At 39.0% G+C, this 27,317-nt stretch overlaps 1 protein-coding gene across 2 annotated transcripts; it reads left to right on the top strand.

Moving 5' to 3' along the window:
* Nucleotides 1-5,298: 5,298 nt before the first annotated feature.
* On the top strand, nucleotides 5,299-27,317 carry map3k7 (mitogen-activated protein kinase kinase kinase 7). 2 transcript variants are annotated; one of them, XM_044048930.1, is made up of 18 exons: nucleotides 5,299-5,509; nucleotides 6,040-6,159; nucleotides 6,273-6,383; nucleotides 8,024-8,089; nucleotides 8,190-8,235; nucleotides 9,123-9,261; nucleotides 10,806-10,930; nucleotides 12,130-12,258; nucleotides 12,619-12,749; nucleotides 14,173-14,254; nucleotides 15,150-15,283; nucleotides 15,426-15,573; nucleotides 16,179-16,259; nucleotides 18,677-18,744; nucleotides 21,987-22,086; nucleotides 23,972-24,033; nucleotides 24,364-24,479; nucleotides 25,752-27,317. In XM_044048930.1, the coding sequence occupies exons 2-18, from the start codon at nucleotides 6,067-6,069 to the stop codon at nucleotides 25,930-25,932; spliced, it is 1,812 nt and encodes a 603-aa protein (XP_043904865.1). In that variant the 5' UTR covers nucleotides 5,299-5,509; nucleotides 6,040-6,066; the 3' UTR covers nucleotides 25,933-27,317. The 2 variants fall into 2 exon arrangements, with proteins under 2 accessions (XP_043904865.1, XP_043904866.1); XM_044048931.1 differs by lacking the exon at nucleotides 16,179-16,259.

Genomic DNA, 27,317 nt, shown 5'->3' on the forward strand with positions numbered 1-27,317 from the left:
CCCCAGAATGCTCGACATTCAAGTGGGGATCTGCTGGTGTGATCACACTACATGTTTGCTGCATAGTATCTTGATGAGATATTGCCCCATGTATTCATAATGGAGGGGGAAGGTTGACGTAAAATTGGCAAAAGTGTGAGCAAATTGCGAGTAATTCCCTCACAACTGTATAAATATGAAAATGAGCCTTTAATTATAATCATTCATTGGCATGAGTCCAGATGCCTCCACACAAACGCATGTCTCAGCGAAAAACTCAGTGATTGATATTATGAAGAAAACCATTGGACGAGAGACTGAAACAGAATAGTCTGCATGCCGAAGTGTCTCTGGGCAAGACACTTAAATCACACGTCGCTCCTGACGGCTGGGTGTGAAAGACATGTGCTGTGAGTGAATGGGTGAATGTGAAGCGGCTTTGACTAGAAAAGCTCTATAAAGACCATTTATCATTCGCTTTCCCCAGCAGATTTAGCCTGAAAGTCATTTACAAATACAAATACAAAACATTCAGTGTTGCTTATGCGTTTATGTTTATCTTGTGTAGCTAGTCTATACTTTGTTTATTTTATGAAAAACGTTGCCCCATGCAGTTTTTAAAAGCCCCTCAGTCACCCGGTGACAAGCCTGCACTGTTGTGATAAGGCACGAATGCAGCATAGCTTTTTTTAAAAGGTATTTTTTTGCCATTACTGATCAATATTTCCATAATAACCTTTCAGTGTAATGAAATTCAAGTGATCTGAGAGAGAATCACACATCTGCACCTCATCTGGACTCTGTTTGCAATCAAATCATAGGACACTGACCAATCACAGGCAGTTGAGGGAGAGTGAAGTGTCCTATTGGCTGTACTACACCAATCTGCATTAATCTTTGATGGAGAAACTGCATCGTCTGCCTAAGCTGCAAAGACGCCTCACAAAAACTTGGACAATAAACACAATAAATCAGAGATATGAGAGATTCAGAGATGGATGGATTACCTTGAGTCTTCTGTCACGTATGAAGTTGGTGTGTCTGAGGACAGAGAGAAGCATTTCCTGTGAGTAAAACTCAACAATCAAACAATCAGCTCATTGTCTTGCAATTCTTTTAAGCTTTGGGTCATTAAAACAACGCATTTGAACATTATAATATAATTAAATCTCATATAAAAACACAGATGTATGCAGCTTTAAGATTCCTCACTAATTGTGTTGTTGTGCCCTACGTTTTTTCTCTTTTCTAAATAAGAAATTTGAAAGAAAATTGGGAAAAACTTCAGTGACCAGTGCGTTGTTACAAACCAATATTTTCTTAACCTGCATTGACTGCATGCCCTGTTACCCTGTTGGTAAACTACACCATTGTTTTTGTCCTCATTATAAAGCAAAATGGAGGCAGGTGGCAGGCCATGCTGAGCAGATACATGACACTACACAGTCTGGTAAGTCATGAATCGGAGTATTTTGTATTCAACACCATCAGGAACGTTATAAGGAGCAGGTACAGCTGCATGTTTTCTGCTCTCAGACATTGTAGTCGCTATAGCTGGAAATAATTAATGTCACAACTCCACTGAAGTGGTGAAGTCACCGTGAGTGAACAGAACCATTTCAATTCTACAACAGTCTTTGGGATTAAGCCATTTAATTGTGTCATGTACACACTGAATGACAGACACGCAGGGAAGGCTGGGGAACAAACACGCGGATAAAGTATTTATGGAGTTTTTGACGATGAATTGAATAAATTTACATTCATTTCTGAAGTAAATGAAAAACAAATTAATTGATTTCATTTCATTTTTTCCCTTGTCTTTGGCTGCTCATGTGGGGGGAGACATGAAGTCATCCCTTAAATGTGTAGCTGTGCGAGTAAGTGCCCCGTCTTGTGGACTAAATGCAAAATCTCAGCCCCTCATGCTACACACAGACAAAGTCAGCGTAAAAAAACATTAAAGTGGTGTTAAAGTATTAAATGTCTCCATAATCTCTGAGGGAGGAAAACTTGTCAAAGTGCTTTAGTGCAATATAAGTTTAGTTTTTCAGGAGGAAAAAAAAGAAACACATGAAATATTATTCCAGTACTTGTGACATCAAAAGTGAGCATAATTTGCCTCCAGACATTTATCTTTCTTTAATAAAAGTAAATTTCATAGTAGAAAGTAATGAAAGTTGAGGGCAGCTAAGCATTTTCTTTTTTTTTTACCTGAAATATGACATAAATACACACACACACACATGCACACAAACCCGACACGTCAGAGGCTAATCCACCAGGCAGGTTTTCGTCTTGTCCCCTGCTTATACTCATGCTCTGAATAACAATCAGATTCAAAACAGCTCAAGTGAGAACAGACAGACGGCAAATAATGCATTCATTTTACCTGGGCTTTGAACATGCTTGGGCTATAATAGTCCCATTGCTGCAGCCTTCTATAGAGGTGTAAGCCAGTCTTTGATTCACACTGTGTGACTCTGCTGCAGAGGCCGTTACTCAGACTAATACTAATTGCTCTGTGGGATTTTCCAGGTGATGTATTTCGTCTGTCAACGGAATTCGGCATAAGTGAACACAGCATTTAGATGAAGTTTAAATGATATTGCAAAATGACTTTGCAGCAGTCCCAAGTGTCTACGGTGTTTACTTGTTGAGGGTGGAGGATGGGGTTGTGTTGCTCCACTTATAGAGAATGATTCGGATGAATACTTGCAAACACAGGTCTTTTTTTATTTTCCTCCTCCACTCTAATTAAACATTATAAGTCTTATCGGGGACAGAGGTATCCATAACACCGACACGGAGAGCTTGTGGCACTTAAAAGCCATAAAAATAAGACAAATGTTCATCAGCTGCACAAGTGAACCATAATCAATCATACAACTTAGCAGAGCAAATGTATTATTTCCCATGTATAGGAGAGTGCTGATGCTGACATAAGAATATAAATGAATGCATTGTAATTGTGAGACATTTCTGTGTATAATGGAGCGCAAATAAATGAAATGCACCGGCTTAATATGAGTGGAGAGAAAGAGGGGAAGAGTGTGTGTGTGTGTGTGTGTGATCACTATCGGGGCCCATTTGAATGTGACGCCAGCTGTTGGAAGTGCAACAGCAACACTCTGTGGTAATGAGGAGATATAACAGCTAATGTGAATGAGCCATGAGAGTTCCAGGCTTCACACGACAAAACAAAAAAATACAGATATGATAAAGATATGGTCAGAAAATTGAGAAACCATAACTGTAAACAAATTTACCAAACAAATTAGAAGTTATTACAGACCCACTGATCATTTAGGTCTAAAGTAGGGCTCTAATGACTGCGAGTACTAGACCATGAGATTTAATTGGATTTTCAATTCAGTATCAGGCCAGAGAAAAAAACCTAATTTATAGTACAGCATGTGAGATTCTTCACACCTTGTATATAGTTGTGTAGCAGTGTAGACCACATGTTAGCATTCAGCATGTAAGAGAGGATAGTTAAGAATTTAGGCAAGATTATCTGTAAATTTGAGTGTATGAAATCATTTCCCCTGGGGCTCTATGTCTGCGGATATGAGGAAGATTGTTTTTTTTATTACCATGAGGATGAGAAATCAAGATCCTTATACATATATATATATAGATATATATATAGATATATATAAATAAATATATATAGTTTTTACACATTTATTATGAATAAAAAATATTAATTAAACAGTATTCATATCAACATATTTTCTAACATGTCATGAATCTTTGAATATCCTTTGTACACCACTAACACCTAAGAAAATTGAAAATATTGAAAAACACACTAGGAACCAGTATCGAGCCTTGAGGCTCATCACAGCACAGATATTTGGATGAGAATGTTTTGTTGTGGGGGTCCAGTGTGTAAGAATTAGCGACATCTAGAGTGACAGAAGTTTTTTACAGATTTGAAAAAGCAAGTGGCAATATGTTTCTACGTGCAATAGAACTTCTGCACTTCTTTTTGTATAATAAATTTATACGCAACTAAGGAATCTTAATCTCTTAAAAAACATAAGCAGGGGAAGAACCTCATGTGTAAGTGCATCACTGTGAATGCCGTGACTGTGCATGATTATTCCTGTTTCTAGAATTCCCTTTTGTTAGTGGCAGAATCTCCTGGATGGATAATACAACCCATGGTGACAACTTGGTTTCATCTTAAATGTACACTAAACCCCATTCCCAGCGGGTGGATGTTTGTTTTTGCGGGATGTTACTCAAATTCATCACTCTCATCACATTGCAGCATGGTGATGTGCTGCAAGCAGACCATGTCACCTGTCCAGGAGGAGCATGGTTCATCAGGTCTGACTCCTTATAGATTTCAAGCAGCTGAGAGAGTAAACAAACATGCAAATTCCTGTTGAACCACTGGTCCCACACCATATGTCTGTGCAGGTAGATGGAGGAAAAACTGCCAGGTGAGAACATTTTAATCACCTTTGAAATGAGCGATTAGAATAATTATTTCATGGGAGGGAGATGGCTCCTGCTATTAACAACCCTCTGTTCAATATCACAACAAATTAGTCCATGCTCATTAGTATGAGTTGTGCTTGCCTGGTGGTTTGGAAAGCCTCCATTGGGAACTTGCTTATTACTCCCTAAGTGTGGAGCATGTAATTAGCATTCATCAAGTGCAGTGTTTATATAATATCCCTCCTCACAAATGTAATTTTTACATTATATTAGTGTTACCTGCCTGATCACTGAGTGTCTTGCCTTTGAGGCCAACTTATTACATCAACGGTCAGCAGAACTTCCTCAGAGCTCAGAAGTCCATATAAGGCTCTTCTGGGCTGCACCAGGAAGAAGACAACAAGATGTACTTCACCCGAAGTCATGTCAGAATTGAAGTTTAGAATCTCATTCTATAGACCCATGAGGACATGCAACAAATCTTTATTGGCCTCTTTAGAACATATAAATAAAAATGATAATTAACAAAAATACCACACAAAACAACACATGTATGTATATATATATTTATATATATATACATATGTATATATATATATATATACATATATATATATTATATTTCAACATTAGAAGTACTTCTGGTCAGCAAGTAAGTGTTGAAAAAGTAGGTATCAAACTAATATTTTTACAATGATTTAAAGTTGTTTCAAATATTAGACAATTTGGGAACTGTATTAAACTGACTTGTTAATGTTAGGTCAATGTTATAATACCTTAAAAACAACAACAGGGGAAAAAAAAGAAGGTTGAAATGAGAGCTCCACCAGTTTCGTGTGCTGGGGACAGAATTGCAGTGAGCACACACTTCCTGATGGAGCTGCTGCTGTGAGGAATAAAAATACACTCCTAGCAAGCCAGCTAGACGAGTTATGAAAAAGTTATGTTTTGCTATCAAGTGGACAGAGAAAGAATGTTTTTAGTAATGGACGCTATTCCTCGGGTTTCCATTCATGAATAGTCGGAAAATATCCCCATGTCGAGAGAACCGGCACTGGTGACAAGTCAACTGCGAATGGTTGGATTTTTAAAAGCTAACAAGTCCCGTAGCTAGCGTTAGCAACCAGACCAGTCAGCTAACACTAGCTGACTAGCTAATACAAACTAGGCCTTAGATATCTTCTTTTTACTCTCGTAACTGTATTGCGGTATTATAAAACTGTGCTGTTGTAGGACTGTGACTTAACGTTACGCATGCTGAAAGCTTATTACACCCAACTGAGATTCTATCCAGCGGAGATACAGTTAGCTCTGATAGTTAAGCTACGCAGTTAGCCAGCTGGTTGACTGCATCATACTACTTGACAGAAAGCTAACATTATGTTGCTCTGCCTCGTTTGACAGGTCGGGACATTGTGTGTAACTAAACGTGTTGCTATTTTTAAAGCGGCTTACATACTTATTATGTTGTCAATCTAATGTCCCAGCGTAACAAGTTAGTCACACTGTCCTATCATTAAGAGAAGTGTCTCCAAGTATGTGCATATTTGTAGAGAAAGTAACGGATTACACGTCAGTGCATTACCTGTGTTTTTACGTTCTTTTCAGTGAGTTACTAGCTGACGTGAGCTGGTAATGTCAATAACCTTACCACCCGCCGATATGATTGAAACGCCTCCTGGATACCCATTTGAAGAAATCAATTATGAGAATATTGAAGTTGAGGAGGTAGGTTGTGTGTATTCCTGTGGTCTGTCCAATCTGTCCAACTTTGAGAGGCTTCTGTGTAGAAGCTTATTTACCTATGAATACCTGTCTTGGTGTTATGTCATTTTTCCCAGGTGGTGGGAAGAGGAGCTTTTGGGGTTGTATGCAAAGCCAAATGGAAAGGCAAAGATGTTGCAATCAAGACCATCGAGAGTGAATCAGAGAGGAAAGCCTTTAGTGTTGAGGTACTGTTTTTACTTTTCCTTAATAGTATTTTTCTTGCTGCTACCACACATCAAACTCCACATTATTGTGTGCTCTCTGTTTCACTTCATGTCAGTACCATCAGTTGTGCAGCAGAGGTTAGTGGAAATATGCTGCGGTAAAAACTAGTCTAGGATAACAACATGATGATTAAATGTCAAAAATGCATTTTGCATTATGTTTCTTGTGAAGTATTTTGTTCAGCACAGTATGATGAAAACCAAAAAATGTCCCATGTGTTTAATGGTTGTACTGTTTGCTGTCTTATGGTTTAGCTGATGTCCTGTATTTGTACATGAAAATGACAGGAATATCTGATTATAACGCACTACAATGCACAGTACAACCTCAGAAATAAACACAGTTTAGTCTCCAAGCCCATCTCTTTCTGCTAGTGTCAATGACATTTGAAAAAAATATATAAATGTATAATTTATGGTTGAGCTCTTCAGTCTGTAATTTGCCTGGATATCAGTAAAACAGTAAAGTTGGCGTGCTGTACGAATCACTGAGATTATTTTGAAACATTTGTAATAGTAAATTAAGATACCACCAACCAAACAGTTATGTCCCAGCCACCATTTTCAGCCCCTCATAAAGTCAGCTCACCTGTCACTGAACAATCCTCTGGTAGTGCTCGCTCCTGTTTGGCCTCTGAGTGAGGGGACAGGTCAGGTGATCTGCAGGTTGGATTCAAGTGTAAGACTGGCGCTGAGCTGTGACTAGTGGTTATTACACTGATTAATAGTGTCATGATTAACAGTAAGCGTTAACTGGTTAAAGGTGAGGCTGGACAATATGGCATGTTCATTATATCTCAATTGTTGTGCTATATCCTGATATATGAGATATATTGGGACATAAAGCTGCCCACGTGAAAAGGTTTCTTTTGAGATGTTTGCGCTTCTCAAAGGAGAGTGGCAATACACTGTAAATGCTCTCAATTAAAATATCTGCTGTTTATGATCTGTATAACATGCATAACATATAGGTATTACCTTTCGTTTCAGACAATAACAGTTAATTTTGTTGTTTTTTTAATGTTTAATGAAGGATATTTATGTGTGTTTGAAACAATGACATTGCCTATAAATATGTCCATGTAATATTAGGCTTTCAAAGTGTTAATACGTGAAATAATTAAATAAATAATAATACGAAATAATTTTAAATAAAATGTGGTGATCCCGTGCATTTTTAATCAACATATATATATTTTTTATATATATATTAATTAATTAATTAATTTATAATAGTGTATTTTACAAATGTATTCAATAGAATAAATATGACGATAATCAATGCAACAGCCTGTAAAACTAGGAAAAGTCACCACTAAGACGATATCTTGTCTCATGTCAGGCTATAGATAGAATATCAATATATTTCCCTGCCCTAAGCATTATAACAAAGACAAATACATTCTCATGTAATCCAAAAACAAGATACCAACAAAATAGCAATAAAATGATATACTGTTTATTAATCAGATGTTATGTGAAGTGTTTATTTTCTGCTTATAAAGAAGTTCAAGACGTGATAAATGTTTTCTTCTCTTTTTTGTTTGTTGAGACGCAATCAGATGGTTTTCTCTCTAACATTGTCGTCTTTCTTTCTTCAGCTTCGACAGCTTTCACGCGTGAATCACCCCAACATTGTGAAGTTGTATGGTTCCTGCAAAAGTCCGGTAAATTCACTGGAACATTATTATATGTTATGTTCTCATTATGGTGTGGTAGTATTGTTTTTGTTCGATTAACTTTCACTTCATTTTCTTTCACACTCAGGTCTGCCTAGTGATGGAATATGCTGAAGGCGGGTCATTGTACAATGGTGAGTCTCCATGTGCTAGAAAACAGTTAGTGATGTCTTTTGTTCCTCAGTGCTTGTTTTGAAATGAACACAGTCTTGCATAGACATGACAAGCAGCCATGTTCACTCGACCCTCCCACTGTGTGCATGTTTAGTCACTGGTCCAAACCATTTTGCACAGTGACAGTCTGTACAGCTTGGTTTTTCTTCCTGTATTATAAATCAAAATGGACCTCAGAAATTATAATGCAAAAATAATATGCAGTAAAGCTGTAATGTTTTGACACTCGAGCTGAGGGTATTGCAGGTGACAACAGAAATTAATTGCATTCCTGGGTTTGTGCTGTCACCACTTTTCATTCAAGAAAGTTTAAAAACTGCTGCACTGCTCCTGTGTTGTGTCAGTCAGCGAAAATAAAATGCAGTTAGTCATAGAAAGTGAGTCACCTCTGCATCTTCTCAACTTACAGGATGGCAATATTTTTTTTTATTAAAGAAAAAATTGTTTCACTGTTTGTTTTAACAGGAAATATATCTTTATCATGACATTACATTTTTTATATTTTCATTTTGTGATAAGATATCTGTGCTGACTTTTCCAAGGCTGTTGCATTGATATTCATCATAATACATTATATCATGTTCATCAATTGGTGAAATGCAATGTGAAAATAGGATAAATTCAGTATGATACATTCATTATAAAATATATGAAATTGACAAAATTATATTAAAATGGTCAAGTTCTTTAATTTTAAGCCTAATTGTTTGCGTTCTCACGTAAATGTCCTTCATTTGACAATAAAAACTAAAGAATAAACCAGGTATTATCTGAAACGAGAAGGTCCTTTTTTCTTCTCTGTTGGTTGTGTGCAGTGGTGGTTGTAACTGTGCTCTCTTGTCCACAGTGCTGCACGGCGCTGAACCCCTCCCCTATTACACTGCCTCCCATGCCATGAGCTGGTGTTTACAGTGTTCCCAAGGCGTGGCCTATCTCCATGGCATGAAACCAAAGGCTCTCATTCACAGGGACCTCAAGCCACCCAAGTATGCTCCTCCTCATCTTACACTCTGTCTGAGGGTTCACTGTGCCAACAAAGTGCTTTATTCCTCTTCACTTGATTGATTTTATGTTGTTGGTCAGACTTATCTTAAATTTAGCCATATGTTTCACACGCTGTGATGTGTTAATGTACATCTTCTTTTATTTCTCTATATTAAACGTTCAGAAACGATGTGATCAGAACATCCATGAAAGTACTTGATGCACAAGGCTGAAGCCTTAAAACAACTCGGAGACAAGTTAATGTGGCTTGGCTTCTCTCACAGATCATCCACTGCACAAACACCGACAACATATCCACGTTTTATCCTGATTTGTTTTTGTTGGTTTGTGGTTTGTTTTGTTTAAAAACCATTGACAGCAAAATACCTTTAATTTAATTGGATTTATCTAATTCAGATGTGGTTTGAAATGTGATTGAAATCAGATTTCTACTGATGTCTTTAGTTTGACAGTTCTGCCTGCTCGAATTGGACATCAAATTGTCTCTTGCATCGCACTTAATTTGACACACAGGGACAACATCAGAACTACTGCACAGGCAAGCTGGTGACAACAGCATGGAACATGACAATATGAACCTGTCTGTCCATTGCCAAGTTTTTCATGTGTTGCTTTTCTTGTGTATCCCTGAAAACGAAGTTTTGTCTTCATAACAGAAATTACTTTTTTACTGTTAAGAACTAGGGAGGTGGCTTCAGGATCAATATTAATGTCAGTTTTGAACAGATGAACTTAAAGCAGCCCACGTGTGTGTGTGTGTGTGTGTGTGTTGCTATTACTACTGTTTTGATTAACCACACAGACTCCACAATCTCAATCCCCAATTACCTTTTTTTTAAATATCAGTCAGTTTTCATTTAGGCCTCATTAACAAAGTTTCACTGTGGGATACCCAAGGGATATCCAAATATCAGATTATTTGGAAACAGCCAGCTGTTTTAGAGTGAATAACACTATCCACTGGGTTATGTTATGTGAATTTATTAAAGTAGAAACTCAAGTTAATGATTCTTCCCAGTTACTACTGAGTATGTACTTGCACTTCCTTTCAGTCGTTCCAAAAATGTTGTGTTTTTAGATTGTCAAGTTGATTAAAGGAGTAATCAACTTTGCCTCTTTTTTTATAGTTTGATATATGTTGGACACTATTCGGGCTGCAATTATTTTTTTCTCGATTAATCAATGTTGCTAGGGCCAGAAAATGCTTGAAAATGTTAAAAAAAATAACGATCAGTGTTTCCAAAACCTCCCAAAATGATGATGTTATCTAGTGTCCACAACCAAAATTATACATTTGTGTGTGATTTCTTTGTTATATGAAAACTGAAAAATCTAAGTACTTGTTTTCACTATAAAAATCTAAATATCAAAATAGTTGATTAGTTAAGGAATCGATGAATAACTGATTATTTTAGACAGCTAGACATATTTGATTGGGATATCTGTATCTGATACAATTACAGTGCTTTTGGGTTGTGTTGTAAGCATCTTATGTTGTGTTTTTTCCTTGCTTTGTCTGTTTCAGTCTGCTTCTCGTGGCAGGCGGCACCGTACTGAAGATATGTGACTTTGGAACAGCTTGCGACATCCAGACCCACATGACCAACAACAAAGGAAGTGCAGCATGGATGGCTCCGGAGGTGTTTGAAGGCAAGTATGAGAAACATTCCAAGTATTTATTTGAGTGACCTCCCTGGCATTTGTTTATTTTTTTCCTTTTTCTTGCTGAAACATGTTTGTATACAGTGCTTTAAAATTAGACCACCCAATGTAAGGTTAATGCCACAGCTGCCTTATATTCACAGTGATCATCAGTTTTTATGTTTCTGTAATGGTTAATACACCAGTATGCAGAAGCTCTTTAACCAATTTTTAATGCTAAAAGCGAATTATTAAATTTATCCATGAATTTTCAAATGTAATGTTTTACAAAAATGATTACATTATTGTTTTGTTGATTAAGATGTCAAATTATAGTTACTTTCATTCCTAAACAGAAACATTAGTTTAAGTGGTTGAATGTTATGCTTGATTAATTTCTGTCTTCCACCTGCTTAAATTTGGGCATAAAAGGTGAATTCAGTTTATTTGCCAAATATATATGATTAATTTGAAAGATTCTAAAATATTTATGTTTTCTCGTCTTTAAAAAGACCTCAGAATTAACACAAACCACTAATTTGTTTGCACCTGTCTGTGCCTTTGTCACCTTTCACCTTACTGTCCCAGCATGGAAGTATTATTTCTCGATTCATCATCAAGGGCCACACTCTCCTGCTTTACTGATGATGGTATAGTCTTCTGAGAATAGTTGGAAGATAAATGGAGTAATGCTGGTAGCCTTATTTCCCTTGGGACACAGCGGAGTAGTTTAGTTTTTTTTTCTCATTGAGCCAGAGCACATTTCTACATGATGAGACATGTTCTTAGAGACGGGGTCAAGAGGAATGATTAATTAATCCCGGGCGATTATCTTGTTTTTGGAGGCTCCCGTGCAAACAGAGGCTCACTTTTGCCCTCTGTTTGAACTCTAAAACAACTCATTTGCATCAGTGTGAACTGCTATCTTAATGCTTCCACACAGAAACTTAAAATAGGTGTGTGATGTGCACTTTATCGCTTCAATAATGGTGCCAGTAATTAAGCAACAAAGGAGTTGTTCCTTGGTTTAAAAAAAATAAAAATGCTTCTTTATTTTCCTCCTGGTTCCCTCTGAAAGCTGATCGGAGATAAATCCTCCCTCTCATTCTTAATGTGCCACAGAGAATTAACTTAAGCAGTGATGTTAAACTGTTTTCTCTGTTTGGATGGGGTTTAAGTGTTGCTGTGGGTTCCTCTTGTACTTGCAGGCAGCAATTACAGCGAGAAGTGTGATGTGTTCAGCTGGGGGATCATTCTTTGGGAGGTGATCACTCGCAGGAAGCCCTTTGACGAAATCGGAGGACCGGCTTTTCGCATCATGTGGGCTGTGCACAATGGTGAGTCACCAACTTGTTTTGGGTGATGGTTTGGATGCAAAGGCCATCATATCCAGCTGTCCAGTCACTGTGAGTCCTGAGGCTGCCAAACCCACCCAAGTCTGCAGGGAGACAGTGAAAATAAAGAGCCTGGCAGAAAAGGCCCGGCACTGCTCCCTGCAGTTTATTCTAATAGAGAGATCGATGAAGGAGTGTTAATACCTGGAGACAGGTTTGTTAATTTTCACCCCCTGAATCTTCCTGCCCAAGTCATTACTAATTGTAGCAGTGCTTCCCTTCTGTGATGCCAAATGCTATTTGTTCCCTTGTCCTCTGTGTGTGTGTGTGCAATTTGTTAATTTATTTCCATTTTACATTCAGGGACAAGACCTCCTTTAATCAAAAATCTGCCAAAGCCCATTGAGAGTCTGATGACTCGCTGTTGGTCCAAAGACCCATCACAGCGGCCGTCCATGGAGGAGATAGTAAAGATGATGAGTCATCTAATGAGGGTAATGTGTCTCCACTTTCTTTATAAGGCTTCTATTACGCTCGAGTGAGTGAATCGATAACCCTGACCCGCCAAAAAACACCTAAGGTTTGAGGTGGAAAAGGTTAGAATTTAAAGCTACATACATTCTACAGAAAGTACTTTGAGCACAGCATCTCGCTCTCTCTCACTCATGTATCACTAGCTTGAGCAGCATCGCAGAAATGTGAACTGTGATATGTATTATATACAGCATGGCTCTGTGCAGTGAAGCATGGTTAATAGAGTTAACTTCAGCTTATATGTTGTCATTACCTTTTCTACATCTTACACTACATGACCATATTTGCAAAAGAACAGAATAACGAATTTCAGTCATCGTTAGTCACGTGCGTCACAGTGGCAGCCTACGGTGCTGCAAAGTTGTTTAATTAACATTCTATTGGAACACTACAGGCAAAGTTAAATGCTGTCAAAAGGACAAGCTGTCTGTCCTTTTCCCCAAAAAATATTTCTCTCTCTTGTCTCATTTAATACATCTATGTTCAGTTTTCCCTTTCATCAATAAATGCTCTAATTTGTAAGAATAGAATAATAAAATTAAAGGTTGTTATGCTATAATATGCTATAAACCAGAGTCATAAAAGTTGTGTTTCCACCAAGTGGAATGGTTCATTTCCATTCTTTGGCACCCTTCCCTTGGGGTACCAAGGTACGGTACAGTCAGGGTGGAGCTAGACCAGCTCCACTCACGTCAGTCTGATGATTGAGCAACAGAAAAATGTCACAATTGGTGTAAATGTTCCATGAAAGTTGAGGCAAATGCCTGTAGTCTATTCTCATACAAAACTTGACCTCTTATTGAGACAAACAGCCACAAACTGAACAGAAAAAAGAGCTGCTGACTAACCATTGGACACAGCCCACACACAAAGGAGAGAGGTATATTTTTGGATTGTGGGTTTAGGTAAGAGCTGTATGGGGATTGCCAGCTTTCAGACCAGCAATAACCAAGTGGATGAAAAATGGTGTTAAATTTGCCTCATTCTGACAACTATTATCTGACAACCCCTGATAAATGTGCAATGTCAGAACTGTGCAATACACCCCATAATATGCCGTATATCTGTATATGCTGTATATCTGTATATATTTTACTCTGTACAAACTTTAATTTGAGGTCTACTTTTATAGTTTTATATTTATATTTATACTTAAGTGTGTTTCTGTCTCCTACAACTGACTCGGAGAACCCGCACAAGATTTCCAATGTGCCTGGACTGTCTGTTTAAGCACAAATGGCAAATAAAAACCTTGAACCTTGAACCTTGAACCATTTCACATTATCTTCCATTTTATTCCGAATTGAATGACCACTCTGTTTTTGTACACGGTGAGCTTATGAGCTCAATAACTTATGCTTCTCTTCTGACTTTTTTTTGCAGTATTTCCCAGATTTTAATGAGCCACTGCAATATCCATACCAGTATTCAGATGATGGGCAGAGCAACTCTGCAACTAGTACAGGTACAAGTGTGGTCTTAAAATGTCTGTGGTGCCGATGTAGGAAATGTAACTGATTAAAATTCATTGTTTACCTGATCTTACTGGGCCCAACACTGTGGACACTACTCTTATTAATGTTAATATTAATATTAATGTTGTCCCTTGAAAGCCAGCAAGTTGATAGAGTTGTTAAGAGGAGTTGACTTTGTGAGTTGACTCACAGCAATTAACTTTTTTACTTTACACACGCAGTGTCCTCTGCGTCCACAAATGCATATTTGCTCTTCTGACGCACAAGCGAGAGCAATGCTTGTCAAATTTTTCTAAAGCAGCAAGAGCTTTCAGAGAGTCCATAGATACCCAAACCAAGGAACTAGGTCAAACTGGTATTTTTCTGCTCTGAAGTAAGTTTCCCATTATGGCACCAAAGCTCCTGAATCAGTGAAGGAGAGGATGCACCAAGACACGGGAAGTGTGTTTTGTTTAGTTTTTTCATACACACATGAAGCAGTAGAGCTGCTCCGAGGGAATTTTGATAGTTTAGCATGTTGATTCAATGAGGCAGCAGCAACTTCACAGTTATCTCAGACAGACGCAACACAAACCCAACTCTGAAGTGTCTTGGTTAACACCTGTTGCCTCTTTTGTGTATTATTTGACACTGTGATTGAATGGTTGTTAATGTTACAAGGCAGTTTTTGTACTTGAAATGCCAGGGATTTACACAATGGACTCACAAGCCAGGGGGTGAAAGTAGTGGCAACAGTAACATTTTAGTCACAATACTCTACAACTCTGGTACCTTATGTGTCATGAAATATATTCAATCAGAAAATGATGTCCACTATTAGAAGGAAGGCCCCGCATTTGATTAAGTGTGAAACTTGTCTCCTGTCCTGTTTGCTGGGGGAAACAGGTTCATACGTGGACTACACCGGCACCAGCACAAGCAACAGAAGTGATGCAAACATGGAGCACAGTGATTCTCAAGGGAGCAGCAACGACACGATCAAGATTACTCCTCAGTTTGCACCTCATTTTAAGCCAAAGGTATATCCATCCTTAACATTTTTTATAAGAACCAATTCATTTAGTCTCTAATCACAAATGCAATGTCAGGCTTGGAAAAACATGATGCAAAATAAGTTTCTGCAGTGAAACTGCAATGACAAATTGTCCCCCGTTCTTTTAGGGAGACCCGCTGCGGACTCTTCCTCTGTCCAGAGGGGGCAGTGTTGAGAGTCTGCCTGCTCGGACTCAGTGCCTGGCATCATCCGACAGCAAAAGAATGAGCGCTGACCTGTCAGAGCTGGAGCCTAAGATGCCCTTTGCACCTACAGGTAATGCCACACATTACTGCACATAGTCCAAACCTCAACATGAAGGAAGCAAGGAAACTTATAAGTGTGCAAGTTTATATTTAATAAGCAGAGTTGTACAAGAAAGGTTTGCGGTGTCACTGATGAGGCCAGTCTTCTTGGAATGAAGCCTTTCTGAGCCGATGTGAAGCTTCTGCCCCAACTGTCAAGTCAGATTCTCTGCCAAGTGTCATTGATTTCTCATACAAGTACATTTCAGCTTGTCAGACTTGAGCTTGTCAATCATCTCCCCTCGTTCAAAGACTCCGAGAGAAAGCGAGTGAAGCGAAACCTCAGGAGTCCCCTTGTTTAGTCTCGATTTAAATTAGTTTGAGCACAGCACAGAGTTCATGTCTGTGTTTATTTAACCGTAATGATGTCTGTGATGAGAAATGTCGTGCAGTGGCTTTTGGCTGCTCCAGTGTCTGGAATGGACGAGGTGCATGCTGCCCTTGCACATATCCTGTATGCTCTGCATGTGTGTGACCTACATTTCCAGTCCAGTCGTGGGCCTCCCCCAGCCTGTCTCAGTCTGCATGCTTGTTGTGTACGCAGCTGTATGTGTATGTGTGTATGTTTTTCCGCAGCACCCCCACAGTTTAAACGAGGCCACCGTAAAACCGCATCTTTCGGCACCATTCTGGATGTCCCCAAGATCGTCATAACAGGTACCACTTGGACCATTGGGCTTCCTGATGACTGGGTGCAGATGTCTTGGCTCAGCCTGTGGGTTGCTGTGCTCCTGTGTGTCACTCCATGTTGAAACCCTTCCAGAATTCTTATCCATACTACATTTGTGTGTCAATATGGTCAAATTTATGAGAAATTAAGCACAGAATCATGCAGGTCTTGGAGTTACACACATCAGAGTTGCCTTTTATGTCTTTCCTGTTTTGTGAATTTAGTTGGCAGAGACAAATTGGAGCTTTCTCATCTGTTACCACCTTTTAATATGATATATTTGTAGTCCTAACTATTTCATCAGCTTCTGTGGCTGATTGTCTTTCCATCAAGAGTGACATTAAAAGCAAAAACAAAAAAAGCGGAATCCAGTCAATCCACATTTCATCACATCAGGTGTGTGACACATGAGACAAGCATCCTAACTCATGGCCCTGTCATCTCTCTGGCTTGGCTGCAGCAGATCATGGGCAACACGAGTGAAACACAGCGCACTGCCTCTCTCCATTTGAGCTCGTCCTTGTCTTTTCATGCATAGAGGACAGTGAGAAAGCATGGCACGCCCCCACCACCCCCACCCCCTTGCTCTCTTTACATCCATTAACTTTGAAAAAGTCATTTTGATTAATCTCTCTAAGATTGAAGGTCAGAGCTATTATTACAAGCAGAGATATGGATGAAAGGACTGGGGACAGCTCTGAATGACAGAAAAGGCCTCTATTTTGGAGCTGCGTCAGACACAGTGAAAGAGAGGCTAATTTAATCCAGTGGCTAAAGGAGTCAGCTGGTGCATGTTATTAAAAGTAGGGCACCTTAATAATTGCATGTGCACACCTGGACACTGGGCCTTCTTTTCTCCTGCACTCAAATCTCTGGTGGCCTTTGATCAGGATCAGGGGTATACAGTACAGCTGGGTAGGTATCTGTGATATCAAGTCATAGTATAACACGACAATGAAAAGAAACTCATAAAGACGTGTTTTTCTTTTGAATTAATTAAATGTTACCAGGAAATTGAAGTCCAATCCAGTTCTACATGCTAACATATCATTTTGTATTTATTAATTTAGCGGTGTTGGCAAGTCAATGCAAGCCACATTTGATAATATTTTCAGTAAAACATTTAAATAATCCAGCTGTAACAACAGTGACACGCATTTATGATATAAGGATGATGGATAGTGGATGTCAATTGTGTTTTCTCTTTTTATTTAAGTCTATCACATTCAATTCAATAGTTTTCATATACTGTGATATGTGTACTGTAATAATTTTCAACAACTAAAAAAAGTCTAGTCTATCTTAGGAAATATCCATACCAAACAGTATTGTGCTTGATATCTGTAGATGAATACATGTATCATTACACACCTGCTAAGCAATGGCTGTAGAATAATTGGCCCCACATTTAGTAGCAGAATAAGTTGGTTAAACCTTCACATATTAAAATGTTAATGCAGAGATTCAGTTTGGATTAATGGGGAAGAAGTATTGGTTGCTGACTGAGCATTGCACTCAATATATGACAGCAGTAATAGCAGGTCTAGACAGTCGAGAGCCAAGAAGTGTTTGTGTCGTAGACGGAGCATTTAGTCAGCCTAGACCAGATAAGCCCATATATCTGTTTCAGTTGTGTGAGTAAGTGTGCAGTGATCAGTTAAATACAAGGGGGGGGGAATAATAATTGTTTTTGGTCTTCAGATGAACAATCATGTAGACTGAAATCCTGCAAAAATGGCTTAGCCATTCACTTAAAAACTAAAAAAAGTATAGAGTTTGATTTGAACTCAAAAACAATTCACATTTCTACACAGTTATATGACCTTATAAAAATAGGAAATTTGGTATTTATCGGAACACAGTGACCGACATTGATTAACTGAGCCTTTTCATTGATATAAAAGCTTATGTACGTTGTCATCTTTGTGTGTGAGACTATAAAAACTGCAGAGCAAAGTTTATTTTATTTCAGGTAGTGTGTTTTGACTACTGGTGAGAGCTCAGGAATGTTGGTTTCACGCTCAGCAGATGAGCGAGTGATGACGTGGAAGTCCAAGGGACCTTGTCCTCGCCTCACCACTCGCCTGTAACCCAAACCAGCCAGCCAGTGCAAAACCATCGCCTTAGCAGGCTCAGCTATCTCTGTATATAAAGTTTCACGTCAGTGATTGATGTGTATGTTTGGCGTGCAGCTGGGTGCTCCGAGCACCTTGGTCGCGTTCCAGTCATGCCACGGCACATGTCGACAGGCCAGAATGTAAATGGTTAAATCAGTGCAGCTGTCAGTCTGGATCCTCTTTTACCCACAAGCAAACACCAGAATTGACTTCCCACCCACTGCTACTAACCGCAAAACCATCTCTTGATCCCATTCTCTCTGCTGTCCTGTCCATCCTGTCCACAGCCACATGTGAGCCACAGAGACGTCGCTCCGTGCAGGATCTGCCAGGCATCAGCTCAGAGTCCAGTCAGGTAAGACACAGGCAGGCACTAGAAATGTACAACGGCACAGTTTTATCTGCTGGTACAAGGACATTAATTGTCTCATCTCATTTTTTAAACATTTATTATAGCTCTTACTGCTCTGCCTGTACAGGCATATCATTTCATTTTTAATGTCTTTGATTAAGTGGTTACAGTCACTAGTTTATTATTAACTGACAGTGACACTGGCAAAATGTGGATTAGCTGTGACTTGTGTTAAACACCTGTTGGAGTGGGCATTCTCTTTCTACTCATAACCGTAACACTCTCCCGCCAAAATTGTATCATCTGCAAAAGGCTTGACCTGCCTCCTTCTTCTACCCTGGGAGCTGCTTGTTTGAGCTGCTGTGAGCTGCTTTTGTTCATGCCCATATCGGACAAGCACCAACATACTGATTTGGTAATAATCAAGGGGTTTTCTAGATTTTTCTAAAGCTGCAAGTCTCACTCTAAGTGAGAATTTCAAGCACATTATCTGAATGATATAAAATCTCTTGAGAATAGGCATTGCGCAATATTGCAATAGCTAAATGGCCGGTGATGCGGTTAGATAAACAACACTGGGACAGTGGAATTTACTTGAAAATTCAAAGCTGTTTAAGCCACCTGATGGTCTTTTTAACACAATTATGGTATTTTTGGAGTTTTTTAGCAAACGGGTATATTATGTACTGGCATCAATTTGGTGTTTTTATGGGAAAACAAGACAGACCATGCCGGCTAAAGTAGCGTAAAGTAAAAAGTAAAAGCAAGAGGGTGCAGCACCCCTGTTACCCAGTTAAGTAAATACCCAGATAATATGTAACATTTCTGCATTAAAATATCTGAAAACAATGACACAAATGTTGTCTATTGTGTTGAGTAGTGTTTGTACTATAGCTACAATGTTTCCAACACTTATATAAATCTATTCAAACTAATGGAGTGCTTACTTCTTGCTTCCATTTGATGATTTTTACCCGTCTCTGCTGTAACTTCTGTGGCAGACATTGTCAGTGTGAGTAAGTAAATGTTCGGTATGACTAGTAAGCCAGTGTGTTGTCCTGAGTTTTCTCAGTATTTGTCACTAATAGATCATGACGACTCGTTGCCATTTTCTGTTGCCGAAGTAGCTCTCCCTGGAAAGTGCAAATGCACAAGAGAACCAGGAGAGACAACAAGAAAACAATTCCCATCATCCCATGTTGCTTCCTGATGTAGTGAAATTAGGTATTTTGTTATTGTTTTGATTCAGAGAGCCAGAGGCAACAAAGACGTATGGTGCATTTAAATAAATGCCTGCAAATTGGTGAATTGGGATTCTGATTTATACTCTTGCACAACACATTTAAATGATGTTTTATACTGTTATATACCGATCAGCCACAACATTGAGACTATTAACTGGTTTTACTATTGTGGCAGATCCATTAATTTTTGACTTACTCGAGTCATAAAGATGCATTATCACATTACTGAGACAGAAAGTTTTCAGAACAGGTACAGCCATAGAATTAAAGGCAGTTAATGGTCATAATGCTGTAGCAGGTGGGTGTATTCTCCATGTTGCCGTCTCGTTGATGCACTGACCGTTGCCGTTTCTTGCGCTCCTGTAGAAGTTAAAATTCTCTTCTCTTCAGCTAACTCAGCAGCTTCATCAAATCCATCCATGATCCAAGCAAAGTTAAAAGTAACACCAATCTAGATACAAATGCACAATACAAATGTGCGTTAAAAGGGTCCAGTAGGTGTGTGGTTACCATGGAGACGACTGTACCCTCTCACTGACACACAAATAGAAAATGTTGGTCGACTGAGCGACTCTTACAAAATGACAGTTATCAAAACTGGCAAGTGATGGAGTATAAATGAGGTTTTAGTCTTCAATCCCATTACACTCATTACAGATTAGAGTGCTGTCTGTTCTTAGCTCACAAAGCTGCAGTTACCAGCAGAGGTATTTTGTGGTTTCAGCTGTCAGTGAACATGTACACGCCCACTCACGAGGCCCTATAGGAGGAAGCCTTACATATTTTAAACTTGTTTATGTGTTATCAATTATTTATAATAGCAATAGATTTAGGTCAAATCAGTGACCACCTTGACAGTTTGGTGATACAATATATTAAACCCAGATCCGCCCTTTAAAGGATAAGTGAGGTCATACTTCAGTCTGCACTGACACACACTCTACTCTCTCTATATGAATTAATCAACACCACACTGGTTTATATTTAATATGTCTCTCAGTGAGAATACAAGAGATCTGTGCGTGTCACATGGAGGAGGAAGAATGAACGCAGCAGCGGCAGCAGCGTTGCTCACTGTTGTGTTCCTCGACTCCTGTGAAGCTTTGCCGACGTTTGATGAATGCTGTCTTTTGAAAGTGTGATGTTTGATGTTGGATGCGTTCTCTGTCTAGAGAAAGGAATCCTCAGGGAAGCGTGTGATTGATATGTCAGAGGCAGGGAAATGAAGACATCAGTTGGAGGAACAGCTCAGTGCTTTCCTCTCCACACACACACACATGCACGCACTGATTCCCATGGAAGTGACAACGCCATTGATCATGGATTTTTTTTTTTTCCTGTAGTTTGTTATGTTACTATTCTGATTCTAATAATGAGATCTACAGAGACACTGATTTGTGTGTTGTACAATAGGTAGAGGTCAAATGGCATCTGATTTAGGTCATTTTCTTTTTTCTCTATCTGATAAAAAAATTACTAATGGTCTGTAACTCCAATCTGCATATTTTGTCTACACTGCAGTACAATTATATACAGTATTTTAAATTAAATTAATCGTAAATTAAATATTAAATACATGAAATGGGTCTTTAAAAAACTAAACTAAAATTATATTCTGGATGCAAAAATAGAATTTGAGTGACTTAACAACACTTCTGAGAACAAAAATGTGTCATTTATAAGACGTGGCTGATTAGTAAATGCAGTGTATTAAAATAAATGGCAAATATCACACTACCTCTACATGTTGGTATCCTAGATTAATTTTAGCGTCATTTGGATTTGTATGTCATGCTGTGTGCATATTGTTTCTCTGGAATTTTAGATTGTTCATGGTTTCAAATAACAATAATTGTCATTGATAATCAATTTTGGGTTTTTATCTCAATATCTCAAATGTGCATGATCAGCTGATTTTTTTTAAAGCTTTAAAGCTGTGGTCAGCTTCTGAGATGACTGACAGAGTGTGTGTGTGTGTGTGTGGTGTTGTTGATGTTGCAGGGGAGCAGGAACAGCAGCCGTTCCTCCAGTCCTAGTGTGAGGATGATGCCACCTGATAAGACGAGCGGCAGAGGTTACTTCTCCCCCGAGGACCCCACAGGTGCTCATGACACATTAACCGAATTGCACACGCTGTAGTGCATGGGAAGAAATTGCATGTACTATTATAATTGAAAGTATAATTGAAATTGATGAGTACACACACAGCTGTAGAAACTAAAACATCTAAACCATCTCTTATGTCTAAAGGAACATAATATGTTGGCATTTTAGTCAGTTCTGCTCTCTATTCATACATAAAGCATCACTGTATTAAAGCTTTACATCTATAAACTCAATCCATATTATCTGTTTTAATATAATGTAAGATCAAATGTAGATGTCCCTGAAGGGAAATTTCCTTCACAGCTATATAAACAACAGACATAAACTGACATTGATGATTACTGTTGTAATAAATTACAATAAGAATATTATTACGTCTTTAAAAGGCCATTATCTTAAGGTATAAAGGACGGTCTGAATCTTTTAGTGCTCGTTTTAGGGAGACTAAACCTCAGCTTTTACTTGGCATGTAGAGGATGCTGAGGGTCAGAAACAAGAGAGTGAGCTTTTGAGATAGCCCTCATTTAATACAAGTGCTGACGTTTGAGTTTGTAACCAGTGATTTTACAGCACAAATTGTTCTGTTCGTGAGACTTAGATTGGCAAACCAGCAAATCATGGCGAAAAGAGAACACAGACTCAGAGAAAGAATAAAATATCTTCAACAGATTTGTGTCCACACTGAAAGTATGCAACTTAAATTATGTTCATTTGGCAGAACTTGAAGCTAAAATTATAATATTTAATTTTAACTGTACAGTCACCTGGGGTTATGGGTTGTTGTTTTTCATTACCCCAGATTGAGCCTTTTATATTTATATGAGGAGCCGAGTGAGCGCTGTAGAGGCGGACATTTTGACCATCATGTTAGTCGCCCACAGTGGACATACTAAACATCTTTGGAGTTTTTATGGGACCTGAAGGCTACATAGGTTCTCCCACACACTTTAGAAGGATTCTAAGGTGAAGGATTCTACATTTTGCTAGATTTTACACACCTTTAAAAAAGAAATACAAGAAAAAAAGAAATAAAAACTTTTTACATATGACATCTGTAATAGTGTCAAAGCCCAAGTCCTGTTATTGCTGCACTGCTGCCACAGGTTCACACAGAGAGCAGCAGCAGAGGGGAGAGAGCTTGGTGTCAATTCTTGTTAATTATGCAGTGGTAGCAGCAGCAGTCCGTATTAGTCTTTACTGTAAATGAGTTGACAGTGTCTTCCCTCTATCTGCAGCTCAATATTAGTGGAATTGTTGAAAAGAAAAATTGGATGATTTGACTATAAAATAGGAATTAGTTTTAATCTACAGTAGTAAACACACACACACACAAGCCAGGCACAGGTGTGGTTATAGTGGTTGTGTGCCTTGCTCAGGGACACCCCAGGCCTTTGCTTGTTCTGAGATTTGAACAAAAAAAGGCAACACTCAGCACTTCCACTTGCAAAATTTTGCATGAGACTAATTATAAGACTGACAAACCAATAACCACATGTATGTAAAAACAAATGTATAATAATTAGTTTCATTATTTGACACTATTTGTTTCCGTGTTGTCAACTTTCACATCAGCCATAATGAACTAAAGTAACCCAGGAGCTCTGTTGAACTCTACTAAACAGATACGATGTGAGAGGAGTAAAACAGACATACATTTTGTTCTCTGTCACTTCTGAGTTCCGTGTATTGTTATCATAATAAAAATATAACACTATATCTATGGAACACTCATGATAGTCACCCTTTAAACAAAGCTGTTATAACAGGTTGATGTCACTGTGTCAGGTGATGTAAATCTGCATTGTGGACATGTAGTGTTGATGAATGACTTGCTCAAGTGACAAGTTTCACACCTGTGATGCTCTCTCCTCTTTTCTCAGACACTAACGGCTCAGACAATTCCATTCCCATGGCATATCTGACCCTGGATCACCAGCTGCAGGTACATCATCTAGTCAGCCCCCAGCAAACAAAGCAGCTCGTTTATGTATGCATTTAAATAGTGTCATCTTAATCATCATGGTGTCACACGCGACCTCTTTCCCTCCAAGAGATTCACTGTAAATAACTGCTGAATTATGAGGGGGTTGACGCCGAAAAGATTATGCTGATGTGAATACAAGTACAGTGTTAATCATCAGTGTCATCGTCCGCTCGGACTTTATGTGCTGCAGATAACAACACAGTCTGCAGTGATGTACGGCAACTCATTTAACAGCATTGTGTGTGTGTGTGTGTGTGTGTCTGTCTGTGTGTGTGTGTGCGCGTGCAGCCCCTCGCTCCCTGTCCCAACTCCAAAGAGTCCATGGCTGTGTTTGAGCAGCACTGCAAGATGGCCCAAGAATATCTGAAGGTGCAAACAGAGATCGCCCTGTTGATCCAGAGAAAGTAAGAACAGCTGCACAAAAGCTGCCTTCTTTTTTTTATTATTTCTGTCTGTTTTTAGCATGTGTGTGTGTGTACACAGACTGTTTGCTTTATGTGTGGAGTACAAGAAATGTAATTATGTGCTTTGCCACTGGGGAAATGGCCTTTTATGCATGTGTCACAAGACTCTGTAAACCTGCAGTTACAGTGTTTACTGCATATTCATTACAGTGCGGCTCAGGCCACATTTTTCTGTCCGAACCTAACCGAGCACAACACTTGTCCTGTATTTTTTTGTCCCAGCCTGACCCAGAGCTAACAGTTAGAGTAACTGGCTGTCATGCCGGTGGTTGTAGTCTTTATTTATGGTTATGGCAAGTGACTGAAAAAGTTATTGTTACATCCAGGAGGAAGCAACTGCTAACCCCATGAAAACAAACACACATGCACAGAAGTCACACACCCTGCAGCAGTAATATCAGTTCTTTGTAACTCTCGTTGAACTGTAATCACTGATAATTGTTCACATGATCCAACCATCATGGTTTGTTTTGAGTTGTTTCGGAGGAAAACAGATGATATCGACCATGGGATGGCTTCAATAGCCTGTGTGTTGTGTTCACTGTCCCGTCATAAATAGTAACCCGTGGTTTTTAAACAGAAGCAGAATCAGTTTATACTTATTATCAGTTTATACTTATTATCACTTATTTTTTACATGTTATCCATCTGTTTATTAAATGTTTGTATATCAAATATACTTTCAAAGAAAAAATTTAACATAATAATAATAATAATAATATTGATTTGAATCCAATCCAATCCGACTTAATCTAATCTATCTAAAACAAATAAAATAAATTAAAAGACATGGGTAAACATGGGTAAAAACCACAATAAAAAAAGATAAAATAAAATGGAATTAAATGGAAATAACATCAACAACTTAAACATTGTCAAAGGCTAATGAAAAGGGGTGAGTCTTAAAAACACACAGGGAAGAATTCAGAATTTACATTGAAAAAGGAAATACAAGTGGGATGCACAGGATTAATGCTAGACTGGATAAATTCTGTATTTAACAACACTATTAGAGGCAGACTAATAAAAGTACATTCATCCCAAACTTTTAAATCACCAATAGAAGAAAATCAATGATTTGAGGCATTAACGTGTGTGCTTACACCACGTTTTCAAAGAAACATTGATAGTTGTTTCATAATCCTTGTATAAACGAACGCACAAATTAATGGGTTAAACTGTGTGTGTGTGTGTGTGTGCGCGCGTGTCCAGGAAGGAGCTGATTGCGGAACTGGACCAAGATGAGAAGGACCAGCAGAACACATCCCGTCTGGTGCAGGAGCACAAAAAGCTGCTGGAGGAGAACAAGAGTCTGTCCACGTACTACCAGAAATGCAAAAAACAGCTGGAGCTGATCAGGGTCCAGCAACAGAAGAGGCAGGGCACGTCGTGATGACGCCCACAGACATGACATGAGCCACTACTGTCCCAAACCCAATCCCCCCTCCTCCCTCCTCCCCCTCTACATGCTCACCCCTGCACTATAACACTACACACCATCCTCACTCACACATACACACACTTTTTTCCAGAGACCTGCATTCTACTGTGTCCTGCATGTTGACGTTCTCCTGTACATACATTTGCACAACTGTCAGTGTGAACTCTGTGACCACAGACCAAAACAATCACTGCACCCCCGTCCTCCTCCTCCTCCTCCACCCCCCCTCACTTCCTGCTTCAGGACCCACCTGTAAGCGTTTGGCCCCCCCAGCGGAGCGACAAGTGCAGGTTTTTTGGTGGTGTGGTGGGTTTTTTTTCTCCGTGTTTTCTCTCAGGGCCTGTGAGTGCTGCCTCCTACTGGTCAGCGCAGCCACACCGTCCTCTAGAATGTGAAAACCACGACGAAAAGCGGCTCTTCAGCAAGAAAAAAGTGTGATATGCAAAAACACACACACACACACACACACACTCACTCCCCTTCCTTTACATGAACCTATTTATCTATAACCCTCCCCCCTGTTCTAATCACGAGCATGAGCCCATCCACAGCTTCACCTCCTCTGATCAGAGAGGAGATGCACTTGATGTCAGAGGAGTCGTCTGACGTCCGTATGAACCTGAACGCAACGTTCAGTAAACAAAAAAAAGGACGTGAATACAGAGATCTGTGGAATACCATGTGATTTTGACTCCAGTATTGTTTTATTTTGCGTGTCAATGTTTTTGTCTTTTCTATTCAGTAGTTCACTTTGTACGGTAGCTGCGATAGGACATATTTTATCTGGTCAGGGGGCTCCCCTCCCCCCACACACGTGAGAAGAGACAGGGCCTACGCTTCTCTCTGTACGGAATCTAGTTTTGATTTTAGTTCACATGTTGCCTTAGGAGTTGCCTGCATTTTAAGTGCTTGTTTTATTGTAACATATAGTGAAAGCTGAAGGAAAAAAAAACAAACAAAAAAAACACAGACGGACATTGAATGCAACAGGAATGTATGTCTGTAAGATGACAATGTAAACGTTTGCCACCAGCTTCACATGCAAACCAGTGACAAAAGAAGGATTTGATATCATACATGTAATGTTGTGTCTCCGGTGTTTTTTTTGCACAGTCGCCATTTCTTGTTTGGCCGCGTACAAATTTTATTTCTCCTTTTTATCATTAGACAATATTGTGCTTTTAAAAGTTGGACGACTGAACAGTTCAAAACTGTGCAGGAGGAAAGAATCAGCATTTTCCTCATCACGTGCACGCTTTTTTAAGTCATCGGGAAATGAGGTGCAGTATATGCGACAATGGGCGAGGCATTATGAAATAAACTGAATAGTGAAAAGA

Source organism: Solea senegalensis, linkage group LG17, assembly GCF_019176455.1.
Source record: "Solea senegalensis isolate Sse05_10M linkage group LG17, IFAPA_SoseM_1, whole genome shotgun sequence".
NCBI classification, from domain to species: domain Eukaryota; kingdom Metazoa; phylum Chordata; class Actinopteri; order Pleuronectiformes; family Soleidae; genus Solea; species Solea senegalensis.

Excerpts from the sequence above, each read along its gene's own strand:
- map3k7 (XM_044048930.1), top strand. The coding sequence starts at position 6,067 with ATGTCAATAACCTTACCACCCGCCGATATGATTGAAACGCCTCCTGGA. Across the intron at positions 15,284-15,425 it reads CACCTCATTTTAAGCCAAAG|GGAGACCCGCTGCGGACTCT; the intron begins GTATATCCATCC and ends CCGTTCTTTTAG. Across the intron at positions 18,745-21,986 it reads TCAGCTCAGAGTCCAGTCAG|GGGAGCAGGAACAGCAGCCG; the intron begins GTAAGACACAGG and ends TTGATGTTGCAG.